This window comes from Typopeltis vanoorti, chromosome 7 (genome assembly GCF_054136105.1).
Source record: "Typopeltis vanoorti isolate ZY-2024b chromosome 7, IOZ_Tvanoo_1.0, whole genome shotgun sequence".
Lineage (NCBI taxonomy): Eukaryota > Metazoa > Arthropoda > Arachnida > Uropygi > Thelyphonidae > Typopeltis > Typopeltis vanoorti.
In genome coordinates, this window is record NC_143555.1 from 2,830,831 (window position 1) to 2,844,783 (window position 13,953).

Here is a 13,953-nt window from a genome sequence, read left to right on the forward strand (position 1 = left end):
AACAGCAATAAATAGCATGATCAGTGCACTTAGGGATAAATTAATTCAGAAACTGCTCTACAGACCAAATATGATACTTGTTTTCAAGCTGGTTCAGAGATGCTGATAAGTGAAAATCACTAGCAAAACATTTGCAAACATCCATACTATGGGGGTATTCCAACCCATGCATGCACACTGGAGAGTGAAAATGCTAATCCAATCTGAACCAAGCCAGCATTTTCATTTTTCTATAAGAGAATAGAAACAGTTTATCAGTATCTCAGGAAAGGACATTATACAGTAAAAAGTAGAATATTTTTAACTAAGCCCCATCGCTGTATAAAATTGATATTTTAAAATCCAACCTATTCTACTAGATTCAAATCAACTATCAGGAACTTGGGGACTCCATGCTGGAGTTAACAAAAAAAATAACAAGTATTAAGTCTTTATCTTTAATGAACTCCACTATTAAATTAAATATTCTGCTATTTCATTGTTATCATACAGACTTTCTTTGGTTATGAAATCTCACATTCTTTTATATCATAAGTGTATCAGTATTCTTGGCAGCTATGTATATAAAGACAAATGTTTCTTTTATTGTTCCACTGGACCTCCCATCCAATTATGAGAAAACCATACTGTATTTCATACTATGCAATTTTTTTTTTTTTTTTTAATTTGAAAATTGTGAATTCTTCAAATGTTTAATTGATTTAATGGTACAAATGGAAATTGAAAGTTTTTATAGTAATTTAATAAAATGATTAAGGAATACATGGTATAATTTGCCATCAATAAAGAATTAATTACGAGTTAGTTTATGTAGTAAGATGAATTTTTTCATGTTATAGCAAATATTGTATTATTACCTGAGATACCTTTATCAATTATAAGACATTATGGTGCCAACACATTACTAAATCAACTGTACTAAACAGACAGAGTTCAGCATGCAGATGCATAAGTGTATAATGAAACACTAGTGTAAGCAATCCCAAACCATGCTGGTACTATTACAGATGAGAGAGACTACAAAGAAAGATGCATCAATGCTATCTCAAGGAGAGTGTTCTAAATATACGCTATGTGAGTGTGAGGAACAAACAGCCATGGTGCCTACCTTAATAAGATGTGGAACCTCCTTTTGTCCTAATGCGATGACTGCAGCAATACTGCAGAGCATACTTTCCACAAGAGTATGATAACTATCATTGGGAATTTTGGAACATTCTTACTGTGGGCATGTAATGAGGTCCTGGATTGTTGTGCAGCGGACATCCATTGACCTCATCCAATGCTCCAGTTCATCCCACAGATGTTCAGTAGGGTTGAGATCAGGACTATGTAGAGGCCAGTCAAGTGTGGTGACATTCATGCACACAGTTATATCAGGTAACCAAAAAAAGTTTGTGCAGTTTTTGGTAGAGATATTGACTTGTTTTATTTCGTAGTGGTTTACAGATTGAAATTTTATGTACATCATAAGACATAGATACTGTCTTATGATGTACATAAGACAGTATCTATCAGTGCACTCTAATTTGGTATGTACTTTTTTCTGTGACTTGAAATCCTTTTAAAATGTCAGTTGAACCTGGTGTAATTCAGGCTTGTTTACTTTATGAATTTAAACTCTGTTCGAAGGCCTCAGAAACTTCCCATAAGATATGTATGGCATTTGGAAAAGATGCAGTAGCAGAATGCACTGCACAGAAATGGTTTAAAAATTTGTTTCTGGTGATGAATCACTTGAAGATGCACCACAATCGGGCAGGCCATCCATTACTGATAATGAGGAATTATGTGCTGCTGTTAAAAATAATTCAAGATTAACATGTCAAGAACTTTCATAAATGTTTAAACAATTCGTTTCCACATGCATCAAGTGGGAAAATCATGGAAGAATGGGTCCCACATGCATTATCAGATGAAAATAAACATCAAAGGCTATCAATGTGAGGTTACTGATATAACCTATGTGACAGACACTAATGTGGGAACAGAGGTGGATGAATTGGAAGTTCGTAAGATATTGCAGAATCGCAATGTAAATACAGCTGTAGGATTAGATGGGATATCAGCTAAAGTTTTGCGTGAATATGCAAGGGAACTGGCAATGCCTTTGACTAGGCTCTTTAATTTAAGTCTTAGCTCTGGCAGAGTTCCAAGGGAGTGGAAAGAGGGCAAATAATTCCTTTGCATAAGGGAGGTTCTAAGACTGCAGCAGCAAATTATAGACCAGTCAGTATCTCAGGCATGGTGGTAAAAGTACTAGAAAAATTGTTCAAAAAGAGAATTCAATAATGGGAACAAGGGTTAACATGGCTTTGTGAAGGATCGGTCATGCTTTAGTAATTTACTTTTTATAATAAAGTAACATCTGAGATGGATAAAGGAAATGGCTACGTGATAATTTTCCTGGATATTGCAAAGGCACTTGACAGAATACCACATGGAAGTCTGTTACACCGATTAGAACAAATGAGGATGGATATGACATTGGTTAAGTGGATAAGAGGGTAGCTGTGACTAGTTGTGTGCTGCAAGGCTCAGTGCTGGCACCATTGCTGTTTAATATGTACATAAATGATATAGGAAATAACATGAAGGGAAATATTCAGTTGTTTGCTGATGATGCGAAATTAGGTAGAGTAATAGTTGCAGGACGATTTAAATAGGCTGCCAGTTTAATGTGGAGAAATGTAAAGTTATTTTGTAAAGTTATAAATGTAAAGCATTTTGAAAAAAAATATATTACAACTTGTGTATCATATTGATGGCACTGTACTCCAGGAAAGAGATGAAACTAGAGCTTTAGAGGTGGTGGTAGACAGAGTTAAAAGTTTAGAGGACATATTGCTAAGGTAGCCCATAAGACAAGATTACTTGGTTATTGAAGAACACATTAACAAGTAGAGATAAAGAAGTTATTCTTCTTTATAAGGCCTTGATATAACCACATCTGGATTACTGTGCTCAAGTCTGGTCCCCTGAGTTTCTTGGGAATGAGAAAATGGTGGAGAGGATTCAGAGGCAAGTGGCCTGTGGAATGTTCTCTATGAGGATAGATTGAAGGTGTGTGGATTGATAGGGTTGGTTGACAGGAGAAAGAGAGGGGATGTGATAGAAACATTTAAGTTGCTTAAAGGCTTTTATAGAATACATGCATGGGAAATGTTTCAGCACTTGGCTAGAGGGACCAGAACAACGGGTCTTCCCTAGAAGTTGAATAACGGTGTGTGGACTAGATTTTTTGCTTGGGGAGTTGTGAATGAGTGGAATTGGTTTCCAGAGTCGGTTGCACATGCTTTGTCTGTTAACAGGTTCAAGGAGAGATATGATAGATTGTGTGGATAGTTGCGTCTCCCGTGATGATTCTTCAGACTACTCCATGGAGGTACTCGCATAATAATAATAATTTGTTCTTCATTTCTTTCATGTCATAAAAATTAGCTGTTTTTGGATTACTTGCTCACTTGTGATTAGAAATGGATATTGTACTCTAACAGGAAGCAAACTTATCATTGGTTGCCACCAAACATTCCAGCACAGCACACTTCAAAGGCACTGCTTCATCCCAAAAGACAATGCTCTGTGTGTGTGTGTGTGGTGGACTGGAGCCAGTATTGTCCACTACGAGTTTCTTGCTGCATGTCAAACAATTATAGCTGAGGTGTACTCAATTCAACTCGAGCATGTGCGGAATGCATTACTTCAGAAACAGCCAGGACAATGCAAAACCTCGTACTGCAAAACTTACCAATGAGAAGATTTGTGCTTTAGGATAGAAGATTCTCTCTCATCCTCCTGACGTTACTCCAAGTAATTATCACCTTTTTCTGGTGCTAGGCAATCACATGTACAATAGACAGGTTCCACAATAAAACATAGATTGAAGCAGAGGTTGCTAGGTTTATTAATCTAAAGATGAAACATTTTATAAAAGTAGAATTTACAAACTTGTATCTCATTGGGAAAGGGTTGTAGATGGTGAAGGTGCTTATATTAATGAATAAAACATTTTATGAAAATTTCTGCAGTTGTTTAATTTCATTATGAAAAATGCACAAACTTTTTTTGGTTACCTGATAACAGCAGCCTCATAACACAGTCCATTGTCTTGCTGAAAGAGACAATGTTCAGTTCCATAGAAATGACACAAAGTAAGAGCATTGCATTGTCCAGAATATTCAGATACTCTTCACAATTAAATGTTCATCGTGCCACAGAAGTTTGATGCAAAACCAGGAAAAACAGTAAAATACCATCACACTTCCACCTCCAAATTTCATAGTTGGGGTCACACACTCTGGTAAGAGATGTTCATCAGGCATCTGCCACACCCATCCATCCATCTGCTCAGTGCAGTGTGTAGCATGATTCATCACTCCATAACATAGCTTTCCAATTTCCAATCTTCCACATCCCACTGTACATGCTCTTTACACCACTGAAGAAGGCATTGCATATCGGTTCAAGTAATGTGGGACCAACCTGAACCAATATACAATGTCTTTGCAGTCCTACCATGGAAACCCATGTTTTGAACCTTGGTTCTACATGCTTTGTACAGATTCATGTTTCAGTAGATGCCCAGAACTGCATATGCAACATGGCGGTTGCTACATACTATCCTTTGTAGTACTGTACCGTCAAGTTTGGCGAGTACGGTGGGTCGTTCCCTATGGATAGCACTTGCAATTGACTCCCTGCGCTTCCATCTCAGTATTGTATCACTGACTCTTGACCTGGAATGCCAAAATTTGTCAAACAGACAGACCTGCATCATGGCATCCTATCACAACACCTCTTTCAATCTCTGTCAGTTCCTTCTTCCAGGCATGAACTTGGGAGCATCATATTTCTCCAGTTTATGCTGGCTACAAAAACATGACTCATTACGTGGGACGATGCACCTTGCCCATGGAGGTGTCCATTGACTTCTTTCCAGCAGTGTGTGTGTATTTGCATGACTTCCACCCACAAGAGTCTGTATATAGTATGGGTAAGTTAAGGATCTTTTCCTGTCATCATGGCATCAAACACCTGTTTTGCTAATTTTTCTTCTCTCATTCTGTTAAGTATCCATACCATCTTAATCCTGCTCATACATTCTTGAATGCAAACAATATCAAGTTCCATGCTAATATCTTCATTTTTAATATGATTCTGCCATTTATGCTATCACTTCACACCACTAATTTCTCTCTTATTCCATATGAATTTATTCCTCTGGCTCCAAACCATATCAGATTTGCTCATTCCATTATTCTGTTTCCAAATATAACTTGCCATTTTCACTAAACACTGTGCCAAAGTAGTTGAAATACTTTACTTGTTCTGTAGGTTCTCTGTTCAGAATACAGATGAAGTTTTTCTGTGTTCCTGCCTATTTTCATGTCAAATTTCTAACAGCTGTTATTAATTTTGTTACAGAATCTTGGAGACTTCCACTTAATGTGCTTAGGAGTACATGATCTGCAAAAAGCTAAGTGTGATTCTAATATCAGATTTAATGCCACTTTCTTTCATATGTGATCCATATAGATGATGAATAAGAGTGGAGATAATTTGCATCCTTGTTTTACGCTTGATTTTACATCAAACTATCTTCCTGTATTCCCTTCAATTCTAACTGCTGATTTACAACTTATGTATATAGACAATGTATTGCCCATATAATGTTCCATTACCCAATATAGCTGTAATGTTTTGAAAAGTTTTTCTCTGGAACCTTGTCATATGCCTTTTCCAGATTTCCAAAACTGAAGTAGAGATCCCTGCCATATTTCCATGATTTCTCAACTATTTATTATAAAAGTAAAATTCTGATCTTGACAAACTCGATTTGGCTGGAATCCAGATTGTTCTCCCAGTTTCCTTTCCACAATTTTTCTCAGCCTCATTTTAAGGATACGTGCATAAATCATACTTTGAAAACTTACTGGAGAAATTCTTCTGTTATTCTGTTCAGCTTTATTCCCTTTTTTATAGATAAGAATAATGAGAGCTCTACTCCAATCATCTGGAATTTCACCCTCTGACCATTTGAATTATGCAATGTAAAACTGCAAAACTTTTATGCTTCCATATTTGAGCATTTATGGTCGAATATCATCTACAACGACTACCTTACCACATTTCAATTGATTTATGTTGGGCCCCCATATACGAGAGGTTGACTGGTCAACCTATAGTATTTTAGTAGTGGGTGGGGAAAGGAGAAACTTGTTGCCATTCGATTTAAAAGCCTATATATTGTGTTCCTTGGGAAAATACATCAAGCGGAAGACTGTTCCACAGTCAGCAGTATCAGGGATGAAGGAGGAGGAAAAGAAACTTGTTCTGTGGGTTTCAAGGTGTACTGTGAAGGGATGTTGGGCAGTAGCTGTACATGTTCCAATGGGCTTAGTACAGAGTGGAGGAATTATTGATGCTGTTTCAGATGAGCATTTTCCATTGAAATATTTATAGAATATACAAATTGCAGAGACTAAATGTCTAAGTAAAAGTGCAGGGAGTGAGTTGGTAAGAGATGGATCATTTATCAGTCTAATTGCTCTTCTGTGTATTGAGTCAAGCATTTGAGGGAGCCCCACTCCAAATGTGAGAACAGTAATCAATAGCCGAGCAGATTTGTGATTTGTACAAGGTTAACAACTGTGTTGAGGTGAAGTAACGTCTTGGGTGAAAGAGAAATCCGTTTTTTGGAAGCTGAGGATGCAATGGTTGTGATGTGTTTATGCCAGGAGAGGCCTGATGTCATGGTAATTCTGAGAAGAGAAATTTCATCTTGTCTGGAAATTTGAGGGTTATCAAAAACAATGCTGGGAGAAAATGATTCTTTTTTGTGAGAAATAAGACAGAACAGGGTTTTACTAGTGTTGAAGTTGACGAGGTTATCTGAGCCCCATTGGAGGATGGCTTGGAGGCCCAAATTAAGGGAAGTTGTGGTTGATGTTCTGTGGGTTGGAGTGAGTTGTGTAGGGTAAGGTTTATCAAATGAAAGGGAGGAGTACAATGTGCTGTCATCTACAAAACTGTGTATTGGGTTGGGGGTCAACTGAAGTATGTCATTGATTGAAGAGTGTCAGTGAGAGAACTGAACCTTGTGGGACCCCAGCATTAGTTGGATGGTGAGAGGACAGGGAGCCATCTACCATCACACATGGTATGTGTGTCCAGACAGAAAGCTGGCAATCCACCTGCAGAAGTCCTGAGACAGTCCAAATGATGGGAGTTTGCTTAGTAAGCTTTTGTGCCAGACCCGGTCAAAGGCTTTAGAGATATCAAGTGCAACTACTTGGGATTTGCCAAATTTTTTCATAGCATTTGTCCAAAGATGGGTGATATATGACAGCAGGTCACCTGTTGATTGGCATCGATGGAATCCGCACTGGGGGAGGGGGAGTCGCTTAATAGCTGGGTACCTTCAAGGTAGAGTAGGAGTTAACAATTGGTTTTTCCATCACTTTAGATAGGACTGAGGTGAGTGAGATAGGGTGGTAGTTAGATGGCAGTGATTTGTCACCCTTTTTAGGAACGGGTTAAAAATAGGCCAATTTCCAGGCTTTGGGATATATACCAATGGAGTAAGATGGTATGTACAGACACCTAGGATAGGAGTCAGTTCTGCTGCACAGACCTTCAAGACAATTGGAGGAATGTCATCATGGCCAGGAGCTTTTTTATTATGTCTAATTTTAATTATGATTATGAACAGGTTTATGATCTCTTTCTGGCAAAAGGATACGGGGGCACTGTATGTTGGGCAGTTGGAATGACTGGGGATGTTTGCCATTGTTAGTTATGCATGTATTGGAGGAAAATTGTGAAGCCAGGAGATTAGCTTTTTCTGTGGGTGATGTTGCAATTGAGCCATCTGGGTATGATAGGAGTGAGAGTAGTGTAGGACAAAAGTTGAGACCAAAAGGCATGGCTGTCGCTAGGACAGACTGCAAATTTCCTGCCAGGTTAGTTGTAGTATGCCTGATTTTTCATTTGTACAGCCTTGGCACATCTTTTGGAGAACCAGGGTTTGGATAGGGGATGGCAGTTCATAGAAGTGTAGAGAATGTATGTTTTTATGCCAGTAAGGATTACTTTTTTGCATATGTTTGGATGGGAAGACCAGAAACAATAGTCCAACCATGGAAATGAAGTAGTAGTCTTAGAGGCTGTCCCATTTGGCACTGTTATAATGCCAAACTACTCTTGTGTTGGTGTGACTGTGTAAGCGTTGTTGCATGGGGAAGGAGATGAGCACTAGGTTGTGGTCAGAATTACCCAGGGGGCTCACTACATTCACTGTATATTTAGAAGGGTCACTGATAAGGAAGAGATCTAGGGTATTTGGGGAGTGGTTTGTGTAAGGTGGTTAGTGATGGCAAATGTTTCAGCATTTCTGCCTGCAGGATCTGTACAACTGGAAGAGGAAAGCCAGTTGGTGTTATGGAAATTAAAATCACCTAGGAGGATGATTTCACTGTTAGGAGAATGGGACTGGAGAAAATCGACTTTTAAGGAGAGGAAATCAAAGATCTCAGAGTGGTTGGTTATATTAGGAGAGGGATAGAGACAGCAGATGAATTTGTCTTAGTGGGGGAGGGATATTTTCAACCAAAGAAGGTTGGGCGATTCTAGGTTAGGTGATCTCTGACAGGGTATGTCAGATATATGCGCAGACCCTTGGGTTGAAAGGAGTTAAATAGTGTACAGTTTGGATGGTTGAGATGGATAGTGCTAGGGGAAGGTGAGATTTGAGTTTCTGTTAAAATGAGTAGGTGGGGTTTGGTGGAGTGCAGATGATAGTGGACACTATTAAGGTTAGTGTTGAGACCACAGATGTTGGTGTAGTGGATATGCAAGGTTCTGTGAGGCAGGGCTTTGACTGCAAGGGTCTTGCACGTTTCCTATGCAGTGCCTGCATACTGGTCTCCTTGGTGGCTACCAGTGGTGTCACTTGGTTTTTGCACTAGTTTGGTTTGTTTGTAGTCTATGTTCCAGCTGTTGTCTCCTTTTTGGCGTTTTTCTTCTAGCTGTCTTCAGAGAGTGTCTTTGTTCCCTTTGTGCAAAGGTTAAAATCAGGGCAAGCATGTATGCGCAGTTGGGGACAACTGTACTTTACCTTTCTATTTATCAGCATTATTAATTTGGATGTGTTTGTCAGTGTATCACAGATCACTTTCACAAGACACGGAAAGTTCGTTCTGGCCTTTCTTTTGTTTATGGGTCCGAAACAGTGGCATTTGACGATATTTCTGGAATCAAAGTCATTTACCTGCAAGTTTGCTGATGTCTTCTTTTAATGATTCACTGTTTTCCTCCAGAAAGTTCAGAATAACGGCATCGAGTCTTCTATTTTTTTCCCTTGAGCAACTCATGTACCATTGATGCGATTAGATTGCAGAGTTCGTTAGCAGGCACGGGTGCACTTATGGTTGGCGGATCTCTCTTACAATTTTTTTTTTGTATTCTTTTAGAGTACCTGCTGACTTGCTAGGAACTTTCAATATGCTTTCTTTCCAAGACTGTGTCCACCATTGTGTTCTTAATTTTCTATCCTCGTAGACAACTTCACCATATGCCCCCAGCTGATTCAGTCAAGGTTTTCTTCAGTTTGCCACTGAGACCACTGCAAGATTTGGTTCTTGTTTTATTATTATTATTATTTGTCACCTCCAGGGAGTCCAAAGACTCATCGAGGGAGGGCATCTACTCTGCTTCAACCACTCACAATCCACCAACTGGCTGCAACTACACCAACGCCATGTACCGCCGACCACCACCACTGGTATTTCCACAGACAATCACAAACATCCATGCTCACGCCGGGATTCGAACCCCCCAGCCTCTTGACTGGAGAGTGGATATGCTAACCACTCAGCCAGCCGGGCTGGCAAACTATTTCATTCTTTCTATATTTGCATCTACAGTTTACCTGTAAAAGCTGCTTGACTTTAATAAAACTTTTTTTTTACATATTGTTCTATTCAATTTTATCCTACTTAAAACTAAGTGACGGTCACTTCCAATTTCAAATCCGCTGTACACTCTTGTATACTGAACAAGCATGAAGATTAAATCACAAGTAAATAAAATAGTCAATGAGGCTTTTCTTATTTCTTGTCTTCTCTCCATGTGAACTTGGGCACATCTTTATGTTGGATCATGGTGTTAGTAGTGACTAGTCCATATCATCAGAAGAAATCCACAGATACTTACCATTATTATTAATGTTACCTTTTTCTCCAAATTTTCCCCAAACATGTTTATATGCCTACTGGGATTCACTTCTACTGTGCTGTTTAGATTTCCAACAGGTACCACTTTTTTCCATATTCGTTATGCACGCTGCCTGCTCTAGTGACTTGAAAAATTCCTCCACTTTTTCTTTAGGAGAATCTTCTGTCCTAAAGAAAAAGACACAAGAACCATAGACACAAGTATGTTTCATTGTCATTTTCCCCACATAACTCTTCTTGAAAGAGGCTTCCAATCAAGAAGTTTTTCTTCTTGCTTAGTGTTGAATGCTATCACTACTCCTTCCTTTCCTTGATCATCATTGCCTGATTTTATCATCCTATACTTATTATTTAGTAAGATCCCACCTATTTTTGTCATCTTGTTTCAGTTATGCCAACTGTGACCACATGGTACCTTTCCAGTTCTTCTGCAAGCTCAATTTCCTTTCCATTAATACTCCTTATACTGATGGTTGCTCTCTTCAGTTCTTCTTGTAGATGGCTTTTCACGAATCACTCTGGTTTCCTGATGAAAACAGCACAGGTTTTGTTAAACTGGGCTATGACCCCAGCTGGCATGAAATCTCATCATATTATTTGTGGTTTGAGCCAATAGAGAGTGCAATTTAGTTGGCTATATCCCAAATTGTCAGCTCATCCTCGTTCATTCAGTACCCAGAGTGGATACCTACTAATGGAGCACATCACGTGAAGGTGAGGACTGGACATTAGGTCAGAAGAGACAGTCAGTTCTCCACATTCCTTAAAGATGATGTGAAGGTTTCCTCCCATTTATTTGGGTTTGATCCTTAAGTGACCCCATGGCCTTGCACTGGGTGATGACATTCATGAATATCCATGCCCATAGCAGGATATGAATCTGCATCTTGCTGGTTGGGAGAGTAGATATGCTAACCACTCCAGCAACAATATTGTGTTTCTGCATTTCCTGATGGCAGAGAAGAGTGGTTTACAAACAATATGCAGTGGTGTACTTCTTATCTTTCAGTGCCAAATGATATCTCAGACCATTTTTCCAACAGGAAAGTTTGAGAAAAGTGAGTGACCAAGCTATAGTAATCTACCATTTATCCAGCCTTCAAAACAATGACTCTTGAATTAATTAACTTTTACATGTCAATTGACTTCAATCATTCAACCCTATAGTTATCCGATCATTGAAGAATCGGATAAATGTAGATTACTGTATTCTTGCATTCCCAACTACGACTATTTTTTATAATACATCAACACCTTCAATGCTGTGCTGTATTGACATTTTGGATAACTCAAGGTATTCTTCAATGGCACTGAATTCTTTAATTTCGAGCATGATAACGCTGGAAAAAAAAAAAAACTCTGATATCTAGCTCACATAAATATCAGGGAAAAGAAGTATTTAACATTTTTAAAGATATTATTTCAATATTTAAAGGAGTACACCTTTTTATGATGTCATTGACTTTGTACTCAATTTTTAGGGCATTACTGATGTTTTGAAGACAGTGAAAATTTTAAGGACATTTAAATCTTTAAAAATTAGTAATGCCCTAAAAATTGAGTAAAAAGCCAATGAGATCATAAAAAGGGATACCCCTAAAGAAAAATAGGCAAAATACCATAAAAAGCAAAAATTTTAAAGATATTTGTTATTATAATGAATAGCTTTTGAAAAAAGATCAATTTTTAAAGAAAAAAGTTATTCAAAATATTCTTGAATTTTTCACAGATCTGCTTATTCTTTCAGGGCCACGAATACCATGAACTTCATTCAAGACAACTATATGATAATAAATCTCTTAACCATTCTGTTAGAGAGATCCCTACTTTATCTAATACTACAAATGAGGATGTACATGAAGAAATGCATCAGTCAAATCTCACAGTTAGTAAAGATGGAGAACCTGTGCTTATTGCTGAACTTTTATAAATATATATATAAACTAAAGAGATACTCTTTAAGAAGAATGATTTAACATTTGTATAGTACTCCTGCTAAATTATTTTAGTTTTAATAGAGCAAGAACTGTTTCAGTAGTCAATAACACAGCTGGTCTGTAGTTTTAAATGGAAGATTATTTATATATTCATCACAGATTCAATGTTTTTTTTTTTCCCCATTAAGTCATATCCAAATGCCAAATATTAAGACTTTTCTAAAGAAGTGTCTTATTTACATACATAAATGTATGAACTGTAATGTATGCATGTGTGTGTGTATATATGTATCATACCATTGCAATGTATTATAAAGTATTAACTTAAAAATGCAAGCCTGCTTTGATTTATACTCTGTAAATACATAATGGATCATCACAGTAATTTCATATCATATAAAATGTGTTGCTCTTGACTGAAGTGCACATATTTAGTATTTCACACACCTGTAACAAATTTAAAGAATCTTGAAAAATTTTAATTAAGTTTTCAGCCTATGTGATAAACTTGATAATCACTTAAAAAATAAAATGAGACCATAGCATTCAGCAATCTAGCCAATAATTATAAACATATTCATAGCAACTTTATATGTATGTGGTTACCAATATTCCAAACACATGGACTAAGTGCAGCCTGTCTACACCTTGAAGTAGTTAGTGAAATATACAAAAAGAGAAAATAAACAGATACTCATGATAAAGAATGAAAATGCCTTCTCAGAGGTAGAGAATCATAGGAAAAAATGACACCAAAGACTTTGAGAGTATATAGTGTAAGATAGAAGGGGACAGGACAAATTATTTAGTGAGATATTGGCAATGAACAGGAAATGTTTGGGCAAATTAATCTGCCAAGTGAGCAATCTTTATGAGAGACTTCAATTATAGTAAGTGAAATGAATTATTGTACTTCAGAGAGGGACAACTGTCTTAGGCAGTATGTGGTGGAGGTAACAGGAGGATTAAGAGAATTGGTCAAAAAATGAGATGATCTGATTACAATTGAGATGTTATATACTTGTCCCTAGTTCTTGAGAATGACTGTGTAGTCCTGTTGTTGAAAATGAATAGACATGCAGAAGTATCAAAGTGGGAGGAATTCATGTGAAATCATAATGTAGGCAACTATAACAGACTTAGAAACCAGCTTGGAGCATTACAATGGCTGAAAGAAAGATGGCAGTAGCACATTGGAGATGCTAAAGAAAAAAAATTGTTGACAGTGACAGCTGATAGTGAGTGAAGATAAAACAATTTGGAGTAAAATGGACAACTAGAGACGAATTACAAATGAAAAAGAGATTATGGAATGCAAAGAGAATCCCAAGGACTTGTTTTGCTATATGACTAATATCAGAAAAAATGGCTGTCAACAGAGACAAGACTTTTCTGACTGAGACAGATGACAAAGTTGAGATTTTAATGATCACTTCATTAAAGTGTTTAATCCTGGAACACTTTAATGAAAACAGGTTTTTTTTGTTTGTTTTTTAATGGTATTAACAACGCCACACAATTTTATCAACTCAGCATCATCAGAGCACAACACGCTTGTATATGCGACAGCGAGCGAGTAAAACAATATAATTGCAATGGACAAAAGATCTAGTCCTATTTTTGGTGCCCTCTAAGAGAAAACAAACAGCTATGCAGGAGTTTCTCTTAGGGTAACAGTCTCCCAAATTATTGCAACCATATTTGTTAAGGTTGGGAGAATTCTTCAAAGCCATTGCTGACTCAAAAAATAATCTTTCAGATCTGTAATGACTCCTAAATACCAA

General features: G+C 37.4%; 1 protein-coding gene across 1 annotated transcript in view; it reads left to right on the forward strand.

The window, feature by feature from the left end:
• Cad87A (cadherin 87A) overlaps positions 1 to 12,363 on the forward strand; it is a 1,045,423-nt gene extending 1,033,060 nt beyond the window's left edge. The window contains exon 45 of the mRNA XM_090395555.1: positions 11,962 to 12,363. Within this exon, the coding sequence (XP_090251681.1) occupies positions 11,962 to 12,162 (201 nt within the window). The 3' untranslated portion in view covers positions 12,163 to 12,363. The remainder of the gene's footprint in view (positions 1 to 11,961) is intronic.
• The last annotated feature ends 1,590 nt before the right edge of the window (positions 12,364 to 13,953 follow it).